Consider the following 21,725-nt stretch of genomic DNA (forward strand, 5'->3'; position numbering starts at 1 on the left):
ACTGGATAAAAAGGGAGAGTATATTACCTTTCTCATTAGCTATGCCCCAATTTCTTTTAGGGCTGGGTACAGCAGTCCACACCTGCTTCCAGAATGTGCCTACTAAACTGAAGGGGCTGGTTTCTGGATGGGTCACCTCGTGGGAATATTATTGGGCAGGGAACAGTGATGACCAGTCGGTGCTCCAGAAAGCATGCAGAGCATGTCAACAAGAGGGTGGAGAGAATTTAGATGTGATGGAATGAGAATGACCCATGTGTTCCAAGGCTCCCGCCTCCCTCTGACTATCAAGGGACATCCTGCCATTGTGAGTTGAGCAGGTGAGAGCACCCTACTTCTGCTGAATCACAGAAAGGATGGAGAAGGATACTCCTTGATGGAGGAGGAGGAAAGGGGATTAGAGAGAGAAGTTGGCTCATTCCATGTAATAGAGTTTAGAGAGAAGGTGGGAGGAGAGAGTAACTATTTCAAGGGCTGTTAAAATGAAGGTTGAGTGGATTTGGTGATTACGGGGAGAGAAAATAGGCTGAATACCAAATCCTCATTAATGTGTTTCAACAGATGAGATTTAGCAGAAAATGGAATTCTGAGTTACGTGCATGATGGCCTCTGATCCTGCTCCTGGAAGACAACTTTAGAAACTTGACCCCGATGCGATGGAGGGTGACCCAGTGAATAGCCACAGCTGTGACGATATGGTCAATGCTGATGTTTCTATTGATAATTTTGTTTCCAAAGAGAGTTTTGGAAACTTTGTCTTCTACCCTTAGAAGTTAGAGTCATCAACTATTTTCGTATAAGAGACTTCTCTGACCCAGGAGCTTCAATAAACAATTAACTTTGAAAATGAACAATGCTTGTTTATTTCTACTGGGGATATTAATTGGAATGCAAAATAATGACTAGGACACTGTTGGCCCATTTATGGCCTTTTTCTCCTTGGTTTTTAAACAGTTCTGGAACTTTTTTAATCTAGCAAGATTTATTTGGCCTCTAAGCGAGGATTCCTCAGTGGCCATATACAGATTATTTGGTCCTGAAGTCACAAACACAAGCTTTTCACCTTAGCTGTCTTTGGAGGCTCTACAGCCCATAAAGCTTGTCAATTCTAATTTTTTTTTTTTTTTTTTTTTTTTTTTTTTTTTTTTTGGTGACTTGAGATATAAAGGAAAGTGTAGTAAAAATCTGTTGGGCTTTTAGCAACCCAAGCTCACCCATGCATCAGCCTGTAACACTCAGGGCTTGGTACTTCCATTCACGAGCAAGACTACTTCGCCGGGGACCTACTTTTCAAACGAAAGTCAAAACAGAAGTCGTTGCCTTAGGTAACCAGCTAAGATATTAATACTCATGTATCAAAAGCTTGATTGTTCAAAATTGTACCAGTTTTCCAGTCATTTTTGAGTGGAACAAACCTGTTAATGTAATCACATTAAGCAGAGAATGAAAAGATTTCAAATTAGTGGTATTTATACATATACATCCTTATTTCAAGAAAAGGTATTAAATACAATAAACGGGAGGCAGAATATTCTGATGCACTGTTTGTGTGACTAAAGACCAAGCCAGATTTTGCTTAACTACAAAACCTTCCACTCATCTCTGCTGTAATAAAACAAGCTTCCATCTATTTTTAAGGTAAACTGTTTGTTAAAGATTCATTAAAACTAATTCCATCAACAATTCCAAAAGCTATTAGAGTTAAATATTTAAACTAAATTTTAAGGGCCAAAAGGGAGTATTTGCAGCTTAATGTACAAATAAATACCACCTGACATACCAGTTGCTTTCATTAGTTTGTTTCAGCTCTGTTGCTTCTAATGAAATTTAATTAAATGGATTTGAATACTTAAAGGTACAGTACATACAAGCATAAGGATCTGTGCAACACCATCTTTTAAAAGCAAATACTGTGTAAATCTGTTTTAGGAATTCAATTTACTGCTACTGGGCTAATTCTAAAGAACCAGTGTAACCAAGAAGATTTGAAAAGTTGGAAAAATGTATGTGATTTAGTAGAAGAAAGTATACCACTGTTAACTCCTAGGAGTTAATAGGGACCAATGGATGCAAAAAACCAAAACAAACAAAGAAATGAAAACACCTGGGAAATTGAAATAAGACCAAATCAGTCCTCTTACCTCCCTGGCTTTGCTTTTGAGGCCTTAAAACAAAGATTTGACTTGGATGAGTTTTAACAATGTCCTCTGTGTTTCAATTAGTACTGCAAAGTTAAGTTTGGGATAAAACTAAACAGTCCATTCTTTAGATTTAGGAATCCAAATGTCTAGCTTCTAATATGTCATTTGAACAGTCAGCTATTTTACATATATACTCATCATTGGAGAACAAATTTGATGTTTACCCTGGGTCTCAACTTCAAGTTCTCTGTATTCCAGTCTACTTCAAAATGCTTCTGACAGGCTGGGTGCAGTGGCTAATGCCTGTAATTCCAGCACTTTGAGAGGCCAAGGTGGGCAGATCACCTGAGATCGGGAGTTTGAGATCAGCCTGAGCAACATGGAGAAACCCTGCCTCTAGTAAAAACACAAAATTACCCGAGTATGGTGGCACATGCCTGTAATCCCAGCCACTCGGGAGGCTGAGGCAGGAGAATTGCTTGAACTAGGGAGGCAGAGGTTGCAGTAAGCTGAGATGAAGCCATTACACTCCAATCTGGGCAACAAGAGCGAAACTCCTTCACAAAAAACAAACAAACAAACAAACAAACAAAAAAACTGCTTCTGACAATGTGCATGGAAGCAGAGTCATTGAACATGCCCTCTGCTACTCTGCTAGGCTTACACTCTGGGGTAGCTTTTATTCAATAAAAATTAGTAAGTAGCTAGCACCATGATGGGCACAGGGCAAGAACAGAGAAAGACTGGCATGGCTGTTGAGGGGAAGATGAAGGAGAAACAGGTGTTCAAAGTATGATCACACCATGCTTCATGCAGCCAGGTTGTAAGAGCCATGAAGGAAAAGTACAGGTTGTTGGGAAGGACTGCTATTAGCCTTAGACAGCTGGGGAAAGTCAGGGAGGGTTTCTGGAAGGGTTAGAGTTACACTGGGGCAGCAACAACCAGGCTTGGAGGGAGAGAAGGGGAGGCATTCCTGGGGGAGGAACTGACTTGTGTCCAGGCAATGCCAAGGCTCTGAGGTCGAAACAGCTTTGTGCCTGAAAAGGAAGAGCCAGGGGAAGCAAGAACAGTGTGGGCTGAGGCAAAGCGATCGCAGGCTGGGTGGAGGGAAGTCAGCGCAGGGAGGTGAGCACGACTTTGTGAGAAACTGGAAGGTGCTGAAGAGTTTTAATCAGGAGAAAGGCCAGGTCAGATCGGGATTTTTAAAAGTATATTCTGAATGCTTAATGGAAAATAGACTGAAGATGGTAACGTTGATTCCAGAAAACCAATTAGGCAGTAATATTGTACCAGGACCAGGGACAGATGATGATGGAAGTAAGGATGGGAGATATAGTTGGGTATGGGAGATATTTGGGAAATATATCATCACGGTTTGCGAAAGATAGAGTGGAGATAAGAAAGAAGGAATTATTAGTTGGATAACTCTCAGATTTCTGAAAAGAACAACAAAGTGGATTAGGTGCTATTTACTGAGATGGGCAACCACGGAAGAAGAATAGATTTGGGGAATATACTGAGAGCTAAGCACTGGATGTATGGACAGTTAGAGCTGATGAGCTACCTAAGTACAGATGTCATGTGGGTAGTTGTATGGATGGGTTTAGTGTTCAATAGTTAAGACCAGATAGAGAAATAAATGTGGATACAACTAGTCTTCAAATGTATTTAAAAACCATGGGAGCAGGGTGCAGCAAACCACCATGGCATGTATATACCTATGTAACAAACCCGCACTTTCTGCATATGTATCCCAGAACTCAAAATATAATTAAAAAACAATTGTCTTAAGATGGTAGCGCTTTGTGAAGGGATCTTGCCTATATGCTGTGAGGTTCTCATGAGGCAGGTTCTATAAAACAAAAACAAAAACAAACAAAAAAAAACAAAATGTGGGAGCAGATGAGATCATCTATATTAGCACATATAGGGTCCCAAACAAGGATGCCACAGGGAAGACCAGGACCAGGGTGCTGGCAAAAAAGACTGAGAAGGGGCGGCTTGTCAGGTAGAGGAAAATAAGAGTAGTGACAAAGCAGCCCGGGAGGATGCTGTTTAACAGAGGAAGATGTGTCAGGGCCTCCCCAGTCCATGGCCTTTTCTTCCTGGATACCCATCTAGACCACACGTCCCAGCCTCTCCTGCCATGTGGCAGCCTTTCATACCCATGCGATGGAGATCCAGCCAACGGAGGTGGGGCAGTGGGCATGTGTGTCGCCAGGGATAGCTGTAGGCCTTACGGTGTGCCAGAGCCACAGATGGAAGGAGGAGTCTGGGTCCTGAGTGCCCACATGGAGAAGAGGTGACCTGTCTACTTGAATACCTGTCTAGGATGACTACAGAAGCAAGAAAATAAACTTTCGTGTAGTTGGATCATTAGATGTTTCGGTCTGCGTGTTACAGTGGGGAGCCCTCCTTAAGTCACACAGGCAATGAGACTCAACGGACGCTGCAGTTAGGAGCCCTTTCCATGGAGGCATGAGGACTGACTGCTAGGGGTTGATGAGTACAACACAAAGTGAGAGAGGCACCATGAATGAATTCCAACCTTCCTAGAATCTCATTGTGAAAGCTGGACCATGGGAGAGCAGAAAGTGAGAAGGCAGAAGATGGAAAAGCATGGGGAGAGGACATTTTTCAAACATTGTAAGATAGAAGCATGAAGAGCATATGTATCTCTAGGGGAAGAATGACCAGAGGGAGAGGATGAAGAAACAGGAAGGAGGAAAACAGACAATATCAGGAGAAAATAAGCATAAAGTGAAACTATCAAGAAATAATTGTTAAAATGCATGCCACTATGTAATTGGGGAAAGGTAACCCAATATGGATGTATTCACTCTGGAATTTCCAGAACCTAGAAGGGAGCAGAGGATCTAGCTTTGACCATTACACTCAAGCTTTTATGTGAGAGGGAATGGGAGGCTGAATAATGCTCTCTTAACAAGAGGCCTGGACCATACATAGGAAATATATACATATTTCTATTTTAAAATAGAACCCAATAAAAATAAGCATAAAGTAAAACAATCAAGAAATAATTGTTAAAATGCATGCCACTATGTAAATGGGGAAAGGTAACCCAATATGGATGCATTCACTTCGGAATATCCAGAACCTAGAAGGGAGCGGAAGATCTAGCAGGTACGCAGTAAATATGCATTGAATGAATGAATGAATGTAAGTTACTAGGAGTGGCCATTTGCTTGTAGGATTGACAGGACTGCTCTAAGAGGAATCACGTGGTATTAAGGAGAATAAGAATAAGAAAATCGCATAGACTGGCATAGAGAAAAACCCAATTGCTGCATACTTTTATTTTATGCTACATATCTTACCAGTGGTCAATATGTCATCCAGTTAAATGGAGCACTGGCGGTGAGGACAGCATGAACAGCTCTCTCAGAGCAGTACATGGGAACTGTAAGTTCACCCAGCTTTAACCTCAGGAACTGCTGGCAGCCTGTCACGGGCATGGGGTTATGACAGGACACGTGGCAACAGCAAGGAGCATCTGAGGCAGTTCCACATTCTGTGACCTCACTTCTTCCCTTGGTTGTTGCTCACGTTCTTATATTGTTCCAGCTACAAAACAGAGTCTGAAAACGTACAGTTCTCTTTGCATCGAACTAGCTGGCCTCCCTGCATAGGGCAAAGGAGTCATGGACTTGGGGCCGTTTTCAAGGTTAAAGCCAATTGGTAATTACTGTAGAAGTATTTCCAGTGAAATGACAGCACTGTGGGATCTCCCAAGACTGTGGCTTTTATAAAAACTGGGCACAGATACTCAAAAGGAGCATTGGTGCTGGTGCACACATAGCATGGGTGTCCAGGGAATGAACATCTCCATAGCCTTTTCTTCACTTTTGCACCCTGTAATAGAAACTCTGCTTTTCGGTGAAGCCCCTGGACAGAGAGACGTAGGTGGCCACTTGATTAAGAACTGGAAGTATTTACAAAGGCATGTCTCTAAAAGAAAAACGCATGCCCTCCCCGGCTCTTTTCCATTCCAGTTGTTTGCAACGTGGGCAGACTGATAGTCAATGTGGATAATACTGATGAGGGCAACACTCCAGAGGTGGTGAGCATGGAGTCAGGAGGAGCCAAACCCCTGGCTCTGGCAGGCATTATATCAGACTTTGACCATTACACTCAGGTTTTTACGTGAGAGGGAGTGAGAGGCTGAAAAATGCTGTCTCCTCCATAGAAGATGTAACCATCCTAATTCCCAGAACCAGTGAATATGCAACCTTAAATGGCCAAAGAGACTGCAAATGTGATGAAGTTAAAGATCTTGAAAGGGAGAGATCATTGTGAATATCCCAGGAGGCCTGATGTAATCTCAAGGGTTGTTTCTTATAAGAGAGACTTGGGTGGTCACAGAGCAGGCAGTACGATGATGGAAGCAAAGAAATTTCAAAGATGCTGCACTGCTGCCTCTGATGGTGGAGGAGGAGGCCACCAGCCAAGGAATGCAGGCAGCCTTTAGAAGCTGGAAAAGGCAAGGAAACAGATTCTCTAGAGAACTTGTAGATAATTAAATACTGGTGATAAGGTACTATGCCAGGATATTAATGTAATTTCCTTATTGTCTCTGTTCTGGCTAAGGTCTCAAGCAAGGCAAAGAATAATAGATGCCCCCTTGCCCCACTTTCTCGAAATGTTAGACCTTCCACTTGGAGCTGCAAAAGTGGTGGACAAAATAGGGTTCTGCAGTATTAGCATATGACTCAACTCCAGATTATATAAGATTAGGCTTAGGGTGGAAGTGGCTGGTGGTGAAAACTTCCTTGGAAGTAATCAATTGGTTGGGGATTCCTCACCCTCCCTCTCCAGAAGCCCAGAGAGTGGACTATGTAAAGAGTTTCACCATGAGCTCCCTGAATTTTGGGGGTGGCAGGGCCTGGTGTCTTGAGTGGCATTAGCAGGGTGATACAGAGGTTCAGTGAACTGACCATGGAGCCATGAACTTTCATGCCCACCCACTGCATGGGCCCCTTCCAGGGTCTGTACCTAATTTTATATTCATAAAGTGTACTCTTCTTCTTAAATAGGACTTCCAAAATGACAAAAGCTACAGGGGCACAAAATTGGTATCTTCCCTGGTCTGTGTGTAGTCTGAGGCCGACTGAGAATCCTGAGGCAGATGGCCGAGGAGGTCAGGCATCTCCAGTTGGGAGGTCCTTGGTTGCATGGTGGTACTTCTGAGCAACCCACCCCACTGCCCCCATGAGAGATGGAGCTAGCCAGGAGACACCTCCCATGGGCAGAGTGTACCAGAGCCAGGATATAACCGAGATGGTCAGGTTCTGCTCTCCTCCTCTTGAGTCTCCTTTCCCACTTAGCTCAACCTTCTTGGGAGGCATTGAGACAGGGAAGCTGCAGCTTATGAGAAGGGGAGGGAGCTGGGAAGACAGAAGAAACTGATCATGCTGTCTCTCAAGCACACTGAGTTCTCACAGATGTGATATCACCCAGTCTACTGGATCCACCAGAAAACGAGGGAGTAAGTTTGAGTTAATTGCCCCAAAGTAAGTAAGAAGAATGGATGTAGACTTACATTAAACTTACTGAGTTTACTAGCTCCTGATCCAGTCCTTTGATTTTGCCTTTTGTCTCTGGGGTATTTTTGTAGGTTTTGATTCAAAATGTTATGAGTGAAGCCTTGTAAAAGGGTGGAATTACAGAGGAAGTGTTTAGTTTGGGTACTGCTAGATGGGATTTGCCCTGACTTGGGGATCTATCCCAGCAACAGCTGTAAGTTAGTCACTTCTTGTTTAGCAACTGCCATGTGCATTGATTTCCACTTTTGCACAATTGATTTTTGCTTCTGTTCCCATTTGTGCCTTTGCTTTTGGACAGATATCATATGATGAGTGTCTGAGAATTGTCTCAGAGAGGTCAGGAGACTTCGTGAAGAAAGACCGTCTTTGTCAATACCAAACATCAACAAGCAAACGTCCAGATTTATGGAGGAGACAGTATGGGAGCTGAGTTTAACCTTAGCCTTTTTGTTTTCCACCCTAACTTGACATCAAGTGATTTAGAAAAGAAAGAACTAAAGGAGCTACAATTGCAAACCTTGTGGACGCTAGCCTTGGGTTGTTTTAAAATCTGGCCGAAAGTCCTTATGGTCTTCCAATAATCTGTTGTTGAAGAATCTTCCAGGACAGTAGGAAGATTTATAAATTCCCATTAAGCAATTTCCTTGATAAAATGACAGCTCTACATTTAGTAGTTTAATCTATTTCTATAGAGGATTTACTACTTTTTCATCCCTATCTGAGATACCCAGAAAGTAGAATCTATTAATTCTCAAAATGGCAACATATTGGAAGACATATTAAAGCCCTTCAGTATTCCTCACTCTTCATACTGCAAAGCTTAAACATCAAAATTTTGAATTTTGACTATATTGTGTTTTTCCTTGACATTATTTCAAAGGATCTTTCTAATTCTCACTGGAATATGGTATTGTTTTTCAAATGTCCAGCAGATGAGGGTAACAGAGTGATGTTAAACATGAGAACATCACTTCCGTTTGCAGGGCCATGGGCTACTGGCTCATCTATGTAGAGTGATCAGTCTCCCATAAGCAAGCTGTGAAAGATGACAAAAGGCTGTATTCACTCCTTCATCCACTCTGGTTTGGACATTTGAGGAAATCTACAGGCATTCCTTTACCCATCTATAATTACTTATTGATTTCTTGTTTTGTGAGTGCAATGGCAGCAAGAGCTAATGAAATGAATCCAAGAGAGGTAAGGGAAGAGAGCCTGGTGTGAGACAGGCCATGAAGGGCATGACTCCACTCCCATCAAAGCTCATTCTTCACTTGCCGTGCAACCTGAGAGTCTATCTTCTCTGACAATAAAAGGAAGGATATTGAAAGATTAGTTTTACATTTTCTTTCTCTCATCATGAAGGCAAGAGCAGATACAGTATCTCTATTCAGAGAAATATGATCTTACTCTGTTTCAAGCACAGGCAGTTTGGTATTTTTCAAGACATGAGCTCACTGTGCAAGATACCATCGTTGTATGTGGGGTGGAGTAGAGGGTGGCACAACCATAAAAACACCAGGCCATCAATATTAGGAGGTTTCTAACCCCACTGCTTGCCAACAAGAGGTTGGGTCTGACATCTGATCTACCTGTGAGATTTGATCCATACACTTAGGAATTATGGATTTTATTTATTATTTATTTTTGTTTTTTGTGACAGGGCCTCACTCTGTCACCCAGGCTGGAGCGCAGTGGCATGATCTCTGCTCACTGCAGCCTCCACCTCCTGGGTTCAAGCGATTCTCCTACCTCTGCCTCCTGAGTAGCTAGGATTACAGGTGTGCACTGCCTGTAATTTTTGTATTTTTAGTAAAGATGGGGTTTTACCATGTTGGCCAGGCTGGTCTCAAACTCCTGACCTCAAGTGATCCACCTACCTCAGCCTCCCAAAGTGCTGGGATTACAGGCATGAGCCACCATGCCCTACCTGAACTATGGATTTTAATTCACTCGGAGAGATACTGAGTGGATGCTGTTCTGTCTGAAGCACTTTGAGATTCTTAGAGCAAAATGAGCTTCAGGACCATAAGCTGAACATTGGAAAAATCATCTATCACTTGTCTTCCAGGCAAGCAGTGCACGGAGAGGCAAGGGCACGGAAGCATGGAGGTAGCAACCCCTCAATTCTGATTGCCAGCTTTCAGCACCTAGCACTTTCAGTTGTAAACATGGGACTCTGTTTCCTATAGAAATACTGCCAGCAGGCAGAGCTGCGTGGGAGAAAGGAGAAAGACTGTGGGAAGCAGACACTGGATAGGCCTCTAGGGACTAGAGGAGACAGAGTAGAGAGACCAGGGAGAAAGGAGCTGTAAAAATTTAGGCAGAGGTGAATAGTGATGATGATGATGATGATGACAAAATGAAATCCTTGCATCCAAACCTTCAGCTGCCTGTGGACAGGATGGCAGAGACGGCACTTGCCAATCAAACAGCTTGGAAAAATGTTGTAGAACTAATGGCAGCAACTCCCATAGATATGTTACTTTCCATTTTACAAAGCGCTGTGATGACTTCTGTTCTATTTGAGACGTCAGCAATCCACTGTGGCAAGTATTACGGCTTTCCCGTCATGGATGGGAAAACCAAGGGAGGGGGTCGGTGGGATTGAGGGAGAGATGCCCGCAGTCTTCATGAAAGGCTATGAAGGTTCTTTTGACGCAAAGGTCAAGGAAAGATACAGACTTGGACACACAAAGTGGAAGGAAGGCCCCATGGAGACCCAGGCTTCCAAACCTCCAGAGACCCGAGGGTTTGTCCCGCTGCCTCCAGAGAACATGCTGCTAGGTACAAGAACAGCCAAAGACCATTTTAAGAGGTCATTTACTTTTCTGACGGCTCTGCATCAGGAATGGCTGCTCATCAGGTACAGATAACCGGCTGCCAAGCAACCCTAGTGCATCTGAAACCTGGTAGATCAGAGGGCTACTCATTGTATTCCACCCCTTCACAGAAGTGGCCAGAGAACTGCCCAAGGTCACTTCTCACACTGATGGGCAGAGGGTCTCAAGTCACCTGCCCAAGGTCATGCTGCTGGTAAGTGGCAGGGCTGTGCCATGGACCCCTGGCCATACATTCTTTGTATTTCACCAAATTGTAGGATGAGCCTTTCAGACACCAATGTGATCTCCAGTTTTATGAGTACAAGTTGAGTGTCCCGCATCAGGAAAGCATAGTCTGTTCTATTCTCCTCTGCTTCAAACAAGCATGGAGGAATACATTCATTTTGGGGTGCTATATTACCAAAGGGACACCAACACACTTACATGCATTTGGCAAAAAAGGATGGCATGGTGAAGGCTGTGGAAACGCTGACATATTAGAATTCAGCATGTGATGGGATTTAGGACATGCTAACCCCAGATATGGCACCTTGGCATTTGGGAAAACAACAACGGCTGAAAGGTTTCTCTCACCTTTCTCTCATGCTTCTTCCCTTAAGCAGGTCATAAAACCCTCATTCGAGAGGTGCCTCCTTATACTGGAGCAAAGGAACATCCTTACCTCTGAACTCACAGGGGCACAGAGAGGAATCTGGAAGATTCCCCCGTTTATCACCATTAGATCATACCCTTTTGTCTTCCAATCAGACTTCTCCATGGGTGTCCACTCTCCATCAGACTTAAGCATAAAAATACTCAAGTTTACCTGTTTCTTTGGGCCTTTATTTCCTTATAGAGGTTCTCATGTAATTAATTGGCCTGTAACTATCTCATGTAATTATCTACTTATATAGATAATTTTGTATGCCTTCTCTCTTGTTACTATAATTTGCTTTTCATTATGGGGCTTCAGTCATGAACCTAGCGACTGGTGAGGGAGGATATTTCTTTTCCTCTCCTACACATTTTAGACCTAGAAAATAAATGACCTTGTAGATAAAGATGGCTAGCTTCAAATCCAGGAAGGCTATTGCAGAGAAGAGAGATTAGACTTTTCCAGTACAGCTTTTGGAGTACAGAAGTTGCAAATAATGAGATTGTTGCTTAATACAAGTAAGAAATTTTGGATGATCACAGTTACCCCAAAATGGCATAACATGCCTCATTAGGTTGTGATTACAGCTGACATTAAAGCCATTTGAGAAGAAAACGACTTTTGGAACGGTACTGCCTTTCTTCTCCTGCCACAAACCTTTTGCAGCGGTTATGCTGCCCCCATCCCCATCCTCCCTGGCAGGGGGCTGTGGCGATGGGACTGAGTTCTCACCCCGGGGTGTGAGCCCGAGACTGGCAACTTCTGTGCCACTAGCCTTCCCCTCTCCCCTCTCTCACCCTATGGGCTGGAATGAGAAGTGGGCAGGGCCAGGGTGCTTTGCTTACACAGGCAGGAATGACGTTTCTTTTGCAAGGCAAAGCAATGAGACAGGTATCAGGGTCACCTGCTGGCCTTGGGCCACCTGCCTGAGCACATACAGCTCCATAAGAGGGAAAGGGATCCCTGTGTAGTCTCAGCTCCTATAGTTTTGAGTCTGTTAGACACTTAGCCTGTGTCCCAACCAATGCAAGTACTTTTTGGAGATATTGTACAGATTATTAAGGTATCATCTAAGAATTTATACATGATGATTTCTACAGTATTTTAATTCTATGTCCTCCCCCTCACCCATCTTCTGTCCTTCAAAACCAGCCATCCTGACAGTTCTTCAACCACAGTCAAATCTAAGCACCCTATAATTTCGGTCACTTCATTTCTTTTTAAGTCCCAAGGTTCAAAAAAGACAAGAACTTTCCATCTCCTGTTTCTCTTGTACCCCGACATCCAGTCTCTTCCTACGGCATATCCTCTTTTCCTTTAGAAAATATCTTCTGCAATGACACAGAACATTGAAGTTCTCTTTGTGGTTATCTAAAGACTGGCTTTAAAAGGGTAAAAAAAAAAAAAAAAAAAAAAAAGGGTGATGCATTATTTAGCCTGCAGGTGATCACATTCTACTACATCTGTTGATGTTTCTTTAGGGGAAAATAACCCAAAAGGCCAGGCTTCACAAAAGTCAAAGGTTCCAATGATATAACTGTGCTGTGGTTCCAAATGCAGCATGAATCAAACATAGTTTTATATCAACCAATACACCCAGCTAGAAGAATATTCTGATTTGAATCAGAATGTGTCTCTCTAGGTAACATAAAGTAGGTGAGCTAATGAAATGACATCCTGGCCTCTGTGCCTGGGTTTGATAAGAAAATGAGCATGACAGATGGCACCGAATTCTGTTCCATGGACATGGAACTCTCAATCCAATTTCCATCTCTCCCCTCACGCTTTCCCTTTTATCCATAATGTCCTTATCTCTTACCTCCCAATTGTGCAAACTCCATAAATGCCTCTCAAGACTTGGCCTACAAGTTTCTTTCCCTTAATTCATGCTTTAAAATCTGTAGTATGTAATTCAGAACTGAATGAAGTTGCCAATTATAGTTTCATATTTCATCTTTACCCGTAGTACCTTTTTCCCATATCTTATGTTTTCCTTTGGAACTCTTCCTTTGCTAAGCCTACAATAGATGTTTAAGAAATAGATTTGAAGCATGGATAATTAAAAGATATGGATCAGACTTTTTTTTTCAATGATATGCAAATTGTCAGTGAAGAACAAAATAGAAATCCATTTCACCACTGATTAAAAACAATTCATAAAGATGAATGAATTTGGTTTTCTCACAAAGGAGCTTTTCAAAAGAAAAACTTTTTTGAATTTTGAGCTTTGCTATTAGCAGCACTTATGACACTGGGTACAAAGATCTTCCTCTCATTTCACAACTGCATAATTTGGAAATTATTAAGAACAGCTCTTTCTCAACATTTTTAAATCATGGGTCAACTAAAACATCACCATTCATTTGTCCAGCCCATCCTTCTTGAATCACTTCAAATGAAACATATTTTATAGCATCTTCAGCTCTTGAGTTTTAGCTCCATGAAATTCCTGTCAACACATTCTTTATTTTTCATGGAAACAGACAGACAATTATGCTTTTTGAACTCTACTAACAACAATGAAAAACATTAAGATGGAAGACTCATATGACTATTCCAGAAAGGGTCTGGAAAGTCTCTAAAAGCTGCTTCCCTACAATGCACAGAAGTATCAGAAGGTATATTTCAGCAAACAGGAAACGTTCAGGATCTAAAGGAAAGAGGGTTTTATTTCACGCAGCAATATTTCGTTGAGCTTCTGGAGCCACTGATTCAGAATGGCCAGTTCCTTTCTAATTTATACCATGTTCCTTATTTCTGGCTGCCTGTTTAACTGAAGGACTCTTTCCTGGGCGAGACTTCATTTGCCTCCTGGAGGAATTCAAGAAGGAGTTAACTAAGGATGCTGGGATAGGAATTTCAAACAAAATAGAATGGAAGCCAAAACACTGTAGATAAATGGCTTATGCTAACCTGTTATATAAAATGCTTCGGGAAGGACTTAACAGTTGTCCCCTGAGCCATATGGGTTTACACTGCATGGGTCCACTAATATGCAGATTTTTTTCAACCAAATGCCCATAAAAAGTACAGCATTTGTGAGATGCAAAACCCATGTATAAGGAGGGCTGACTAATTTCCGCAGGGCCTTGAATATTCACGGATTTTGCTATCTGCGGCAGTCCTGGAACCAATCCCCTGTGTATACTGAGGGATGACTCTCATTGATCTAGAACCTCCACTTCATTTTGCACTCTGTTTCAACGTAAAACTCTGTTAAAACGTTCTTAGGGAACAGGAAAATTTTGAAAGAGAAATATATAGGGTACACCTTATAAAACTTAAAGTGCAAAGTAATAAATACTTAAGGGATGTTAGAAAGGCTTTGGGGGAAATCTAGAAATAGACTCTAACTTAGTAGAGACAGCTATAAAATATTTATTTTTTTCCCCATTGCGTAGAAAAAGACAAATTTTCCCTCTGGCAAGATGGGTCTTGTTCCCTATGATGCGAGCCCCTTACTGTGGGCCCATGTCCTTGGCCAGCGGGTGGCTGGTGACCTGGGGGATGGGGGCTGTAGATGGGGACGGAGGCGGCAATGCTCTTGGCCTTCCTACTCCCTGCAAGTGGCCAGGGGGCTGCAGGTGGGTGCTGTGGGCAGATGCTGATGGAAGCCCAGGCACCCTTCTACAGTCCTGTCTGTGCCTCCTGAATCCCTGCATGGAGACCAATGCCTATGCCATTCTCCCCGCTTACTGGTGACATCCTCTACCCTCTATGTTCTTTTTTTTTTGAGATGGAGTCTCGCTCTATTGCCCAGGCAACAGTCCAGTAGGGCGATTTCAGCTCACCTCAACCTCTGCCTCCTGGGTTCAAGCAATTCTCCTGCCTCAGCCTCCTAAGTAGCTGAGATTATATGCACTGCTACCACGCCCAGCCTTTTTTTTTTTTTTTGTATTATTAGTAGAGACTGGGTTTCACCATGTTGGCCAGGCTGGTCTCAAACTCCAGACCTCAGGTGATCTGCCTACCTCAGCCTCCCAAAATGCTGGGATTACAGGTGCGAGCCACTGCGCATGGCCTTCTACCCCTATTTGTTAACTCGAATTTAAACTCCCATGCTTGCGGGGCTTGTCACAATAAAACAACAACTTTTGGGAAACGTTAAAAAAAATAATTCTCCCCTCCTAACCAAAAAAGTAAAGTTTGGCATTCCTTATTGAGAAGATTTTGGAAATGAGGCCTTGAATGGAACTTTCTAGACGTGACTTTTTTCTCTTAAGGCATTTTTGAGCCATGTTGGGGGTGAAGACTCTTTGGAAGTGTGCGATGTGAATTCCTGCCTGCCTTGCAAGAGTGCAGTGAACAAATGCCGAGCATCGTGGTAATCCACATTTGTCACCAGAAGCACCGTCTTCTTCCCTCTAGCCAGTAACACCGCGAGGTTCTCAGGGGCGGAGTGACATGGGTCAGACAGTTGAGTCTCCTATTCAATGTTCCTAGTCTGCAATGGTTCTTGATTCCCTGAATGATGTGCTCTGCATCTCTCTTTATATGTATATATATATATCTTTCCATATATTTTTTTTTTCCAAAATTACTTGTTAACATTTGTTGATGCTTCTTTTTTCCCCCCAAATCCCTCTGTCATTACTTTGTAGTCTACTGTAGAATAATGAAGCTCAGGAAAATGAGCTTATTTTCTTTTCTGTAAGATGATTTAGGGTAACACCCTGCGAGCATGGGTCTGTCCAGTCCAGAAAGTTCACAGATCTTAGGAGCTACTCAGGGGACATATCACCTCTTTTCTGGCTTCTTTACTGATTCTCGTTTCAGTTGTGTTTCAATGACTGAGGCTGTGGGAAAGTGCCCTCCACGTCTGTGATACGTCTCAGGGCCCCGCGTTGAGTGTTTGGGCTCAGGGCCCAGGTGAAGCCAGCCTTACCTTTTTGTAGAGACTCCTCAGATCTCGGTACTGCCACATGCTGTTGAGGACCTGAGATGCGGCCTTGACCACTTTTGGAGAGTGTCTGATGAAGGAAAGATAGGAAAGGCAAGATGTGAGTGGGACAGCTGTGTCACATTTCTCTAATTCTTGTAGTATTTCAAACTTCTTCATTATTATTATATCTATCATGGTGATCTGTGATCAGTGGTCCCTCATGTTATTACCATAATTGTTTTGGAGTACCACGAACTGCGCCCACCTAAGACAGCAACCGTAATCAACAAATGTCGTTCCTTCCGACTGTTCCACTGACTGGCCCTTCCTCCTCTCTATCCTCAGGCCTCCCTCTTCCGTGAGACAAAACAATGTAGAAATTAGGCTAATTAATAACCCTACAATGGCTCCCAGGTGTTCACATGAAAGAAAGGGCTGCACATCTCTCACTTTAAATCAAAAGCAAGAGATGATTAAGCTTAGTGAGGAAGGCATACCAGAACCCAAGAGGGGCCAAAAGCTGGCTTCTTGTGCCAAAAAGTGAGCCAAGTTGTGAATGCAAAGGAAACATTCTTGAAGAAATTTAAAAGTGCTACCCCAGTGAACACACGAATAATAAGAAAGTAAAACAGGCTTATTGCTGATATGGAGAAAGTTTGAGTGGTTTGGATGAAAGATCAAATCAGCCACAACATTCCCTTTAGCTAAAACCTAATCAACAGCAAGGCCCTAACTCTCCTAATTTTTTTTTTTTTTTTTAGACTGAGTCTTGCTCTGTTGCCCAGGCTGGAGTGCAGTGGCGAGATCTTGGCTCACTGCAATCTCTGCCTCCTGGGTTCTAGTGATTATCCTTCCTCAGCCTCCCGAGTAGCTGGGGTTACAGTGCGTGCTACCACGCCCAGCTAATTTTTGTATTTTTAGTATAGATGGGGTTTCACCATGTTGATCAGTTGGTCTTGAACTCCTGATCTCATGATCCACCCACCTCAGCCTCCCAAAGAGCTGGGATTACAGGCGTGATCCACCATGCCCAGCCAACTCTCTTAATTTTATGAAGGCTTGGTGAGGTAAAAAACCTACAGGAGAAAAGTTTAAAGCTAGCATATGTTGATTCATGACTTTTAAGGAAAGAAGATATTTCTATAACATAAACCAAAAAATTTGTGTGATTTGCTTTATTGAGATATTTGTTTATTGTAGCAGTGTGGAACCCAACCTGCAATATCTCTAAGGTAGGCCTGTAATTCCTTTGACTTAAAGAGAGAATTTTAGATCTTTTCATGAATCCAGATGAAGCTGCATTTCATTCTCATATAGTCAATGCTGAACAAAGATTAAATGTGATGTTTTGTTGTATTTTATCATTTAGCTAAATATTTGTTCATGACAATAGCCAAGCAACTCTAGAAAAACATATATTAATATTCAGGTCATGATAGTGTAGTTGAAACATAATTAGTATGCAAAAATGCCTCTGAGTAGAAACAAAAGTGTAGTCTTTTGTTTCTATCTTTTGCATAGTTACAAAACCAAAAGAGACTGTGAATGTGTAATGAACAGCAGGTTTTAACCTCTCAATTAAAATGCCAATACATCACAGTGTTACACTAACATGTGAAGGTCAAAGAAACTTTGCCTTCTTTTAGACTTTAATTTTGATGCATTCACTAGACGGCTGCCATAGAAATTTCTACCTGAAAAACTCTTCTAAGTATGGATTGAAGGGCTTGGACAACTGAGTGTTTCTAATGTGACAAGCGATTATAACTCAAGCCACAATACACAGTTCTTTACTGACAGTAACAGTTGAGACTGTTAATAGCTTTTCCATCTTATGACAAAATACAGTGACACATTCAACACTACTTCCCATATAACTGTTAAAATTGGGGGAAAAAAACCACAAATGTATTCTTAAGACAGATGAACATGATAGAATGTCCATAATGGATGTTTAAAATGATGTGAAAAGAATACATCATCAAGATTTCAAAATGGTGAGTACAAGACTACTATAAGAGTTAATAACAATTACACAATTGGGGTTTGATCTTCACCAGAGCTGTCACATCAGGGGTAGTGAGGACTTCAGTTGGTGCAGTTCATTGTGGCTATTAACACAGCTGTGCCAGTGGCCGGGTCACAGAACACCAGCCCCCTTGGTTGTGTCTGCGAGACACTGTGAGTTGTGCAGTTCTGATAGACTGTGCCTGGCAACTCGCCAGTCTGACTCATTATCATCACTGCGTATTTAAGCTTGTATATATATTAAAGAACATGTATAAATACCTAAAAATAGAGCATCATAGCAAGGCACGTTTCTTCCATCTGTGTTTTCCCATGGTATCACAAACAAAAATCAGGTCTGAACTGAACTTATTTCTAGAAATACGTTTTTAAGGAATAATTTACGGTGGGCAGATTAGCAATCATTTTATAAATAAGCTATTCCGTATTTGTACTCCTACTGTTCCTAATTATTAAATTATCCTCAGTTCCAAAAATTTGATTTTCAATAAAGAAATTCTATTTCCTTACAATTTGTCTAGAAGTCCACGGGACTCTCCATGCCTACTATCATAATAGAATTGAGTCAGAAATGGTGAGTTTCATGCTCAAATTTGGAGCAATTCTGAATTCATTTTGTTTTAAGATCAGTGAAAAGCAATAATAAAACTGAAGTGTAGGTAGGAGACGAGGATAAATGTAGTTATAAAAACCTTGTTTTGATCTCCAAATTAGTCAGTATATATACTAAAAAAGAGATAAACTACATGAAACAGTGAATGAGACTGACTAAGCGGGAGAACTGTAACCAGGAAGATGCTTGATTCAATCCAATTTAACACTTCTTATTAAACTCGTACATCTAGACTGTTGGCATTGGAAAAAGAGGTAAAGGAACAACAAGATAGAATGAGCACCTATTCTATAAGGAAATTTTCAGCGAAATTAAAGGGCATTTATGGGATCATCTGTAGTGAAAAAAATCTTCCCATTAACAATAATCAAGATTGGACCCAGCTTATCAGGACCTTAGCAGCACGGATATGTATCATTTCATAGATGGTTTCTTCAAGTGATTTTTAAATTACTTTCACCAAATAATTTTCTTTGACCATAGGTCTCAGTAAAACCTTTTTTTTTTTCTCTTTAGGCCCATTTAGTGATGCTTATTGCTGTAGGAATGCTTATACAGTTGGAGAGAATTAATATATGCCAAACCATTCCTCAAAGCTCTCTAACTGTAGAATTCAGAGGAAATACCTCAATCTTTGAATGTCTCAAGAATATAGACAAAAATATATCAGATTGTTTTGCAGCCTATGGTTTTATTATGTGTGTAGGTGTGTATGCTCAAAAAAAGCATTACCATATTAAGCTCCTAATGCTCAAAACAGGTAAGCGCTTCAATTAGAGATTCCAAAGGTCTATTGAAGCTAAATAAAAAAGAAAATCATATGGTTTCCTGCCTACGTAGTATAGCACTTTATTGTAAGTACAATATCATAAGATATAGTTCAAGCTGACAATCTCCACTGTGCAATTATTATATGAGTCCAGTGGGGCTTTTCTACTTGATATGAGAAAACATTCAAATCCAAATGCAAAATTGTTGATTGAGCGAGCCTATTTGGAGGTCTCTGGGTGCTTAAACGGGAACTCTGAATCTTCTATAATACACTGGTACTATCCTGAATTAAGTGAAATAATGAGACAGAATTTCCAGAAAGTCTCCAAGTGCGTCCCTCAAGTGTTTAATAACAAAAGAAAAATGACTTAACATTTACAGGTAAAAGCATGGGGGGGTGAGGGTGGCTTGGCAGGGAATGAAAAGTCAAGAAACAGACTCTTGATAACAAAATGTTTACCCTTTTAATCTTATTTAATTACATCGAGGGACTTCCAAGGGGCAAAATTTAATTAAGGTTAGTGAAGGTTTCTGTGAAATTGACACCTTGCTGATATACCGATGCGCTGGCTTGTGAAGCTATTTTCTGGCTGTATATAGTAAGATACTGTTGGTTCTTAAAAACTGGGAGGCATTCTTATTCAAGGAGGTGCAGTTGCTTTGACACCAAGTCTCATCTCTTTTTGTTCTATCTGCACGAAGGCCCTCCTTTCTCACCACTATCCGCACTGCCTGGGAAATTTCCACTCATTCTTTAAGATTTGATTATCACCTCTTCCAGCTAGCATATTGTGACAGCCTCTCCCTTAGGTTTAGACTGGAAAGTATAGGCATAGTGACTTGTTAAATTAAGTATTTGCCTCACATCTCATAGCTTGTAAGGGAGGGTACTGGATTAGAACTGAGTTCTCTGACTCCATCACGCCCTGTCTCCTCCCCCATCCTTCCTGCATGGTGACTTGCTATGACTTGGTGGCTACTGTGATGTTGGTAAGGTGGACCTGACTTGGTTGCAGAGCTGAAGAGGCACAGAGCAGAAGGATGTAGAGACATCATCAACACACTGACTTCCCACCACAGAGGAACAACAACAAAATGCCTTCACGTATCCAGGTTGAACTCGTGCTGCTGCTATGTGGAAGGAGCACAAGGGTGTGCTGGATCGTCAAGCCCATTTTACCAACAGTAAGAGAGAACACTGGAAACCATTTTCCATTTTCCTTCTCTTGATTCTCAGAGACAAATGCTTTCTAGTGACAGTCATAGTACTACCCGAAATCGGAGTTGAAAGGCACGTTCAGAATCAATTTTACCAGGACAGAGATATGGTGTCACCAGGTAACTTACTTATCTCCTTTGCTTTTGGAGATGCCGACCAACTTCTCGATGCCACCGGCATCCCGTAAGGCCTTGGCATTCTCCATGTTCTTAGTTATCACTTCGTGCAGCGTGCAGCAGACGGCTGTCACTGTGTCATCTGACATGGCCTTGCTTGCCGTGTTGTTGCTGTTGTTCCCTCCTGGAAGCCTGTGGACTAGGTCTCGCATGGCGTATTTGCCTGGCAAAGAAAATAAAGAGAACAGTTGAAAGGAGGTCAAGGTGAAGGCAGAGATAGTGGCAGAGGTGGGTATGGGGGAGAAGAGAATACAAGAGACCACGTTTATGCAATATTGTTTGTTTCCCATCACTGAACGTTCTCTATTGGGTACTTCAGGACACATCTACAGAGAAAAACAGTCATTCCTCATGGCAGTGCATCCACTCTGCTGCTAGATTGACCTGGGATCAAATCACTGGCCAAGTTATTTCATGCTTCTGAAGCCTCAGTGTTTTCAATCTCTAAAGTAAGACAATAATGGTACCTGCCATACAAGGTTGCTATAAAGCATAAATGACTGCATGTATGGAAATGAACAAGGACACAGGACTCAATAGGTATTAGTTATTATTATGTTCTTGCTTGATGTTTATAGAAGTCAAGAAAAAGGTATGGGAATTCTAACATAACTCTCAAAAATAACTTAATGAAAGCTATGTCGGGACCTGTATTTTTTAAAAACAGTCAAAGCAAAAACGTGTGGAAAACATGATCACATATGTGAGTACTGAGTTTTGATTCATTTACAGCAAAGGGAAACGCTGAAAGCAGGAGAGGTACTTGACAATCTATAACTGTGTTCTCTTTGAACTACAGTAACCCGATGCTGTCTGTCTCTCTGACGGAATTTTATTGTGTAGTTCTACCACGTAAC

At 41.8% G+C, this 21,725-nt stretch overlaps 1 protein-coding gene across 7 annotated transcripts in view; it reads right to left on the minus strand.

Annotated features, from left to right (window-relative positions):
• Window positions 1–21,725, minus strand: part of CTNND2 (catenin delta 2) — a 933,747-nt gene that overhangs the window by 30,498 nt on the left and 881,524 nt on the right. For all 7 annotated transcript variants that reach the window (XM_026455692.1, XM_023218279.1, XM_023218276.2 and 4 more), the window contains 2 exons: window positions 20,821–21,031; window positions 16,065–16,149 (listed from right to left, as the gene is read on the minus strand). In XM_026455692.1, the coding sequence (XP_026311477.1) occupies window positions 16,065–16,149; window positions 20,821–21,031 (296 nt within the window). The remainder of the gene's footprint in view (window positions 1–16,064; window positions 16,150–20,820; window positions 21,032–21,725) is intronic.

Source organism: Piliocolobus tephrosceles, chromosome 4 (assembly GCF_002776525.5).
Source record: "Piliocolobus tephrosceles isolate RC106 chromosome 4, ASM277652v3, whole genome shotgun sequence".
NCBI lineage: Eukaryota > Metazoa > Chordata > Mammalia > Primates > Cercopithecidae > Piliocolobus > Piliocolobus tephrosceles.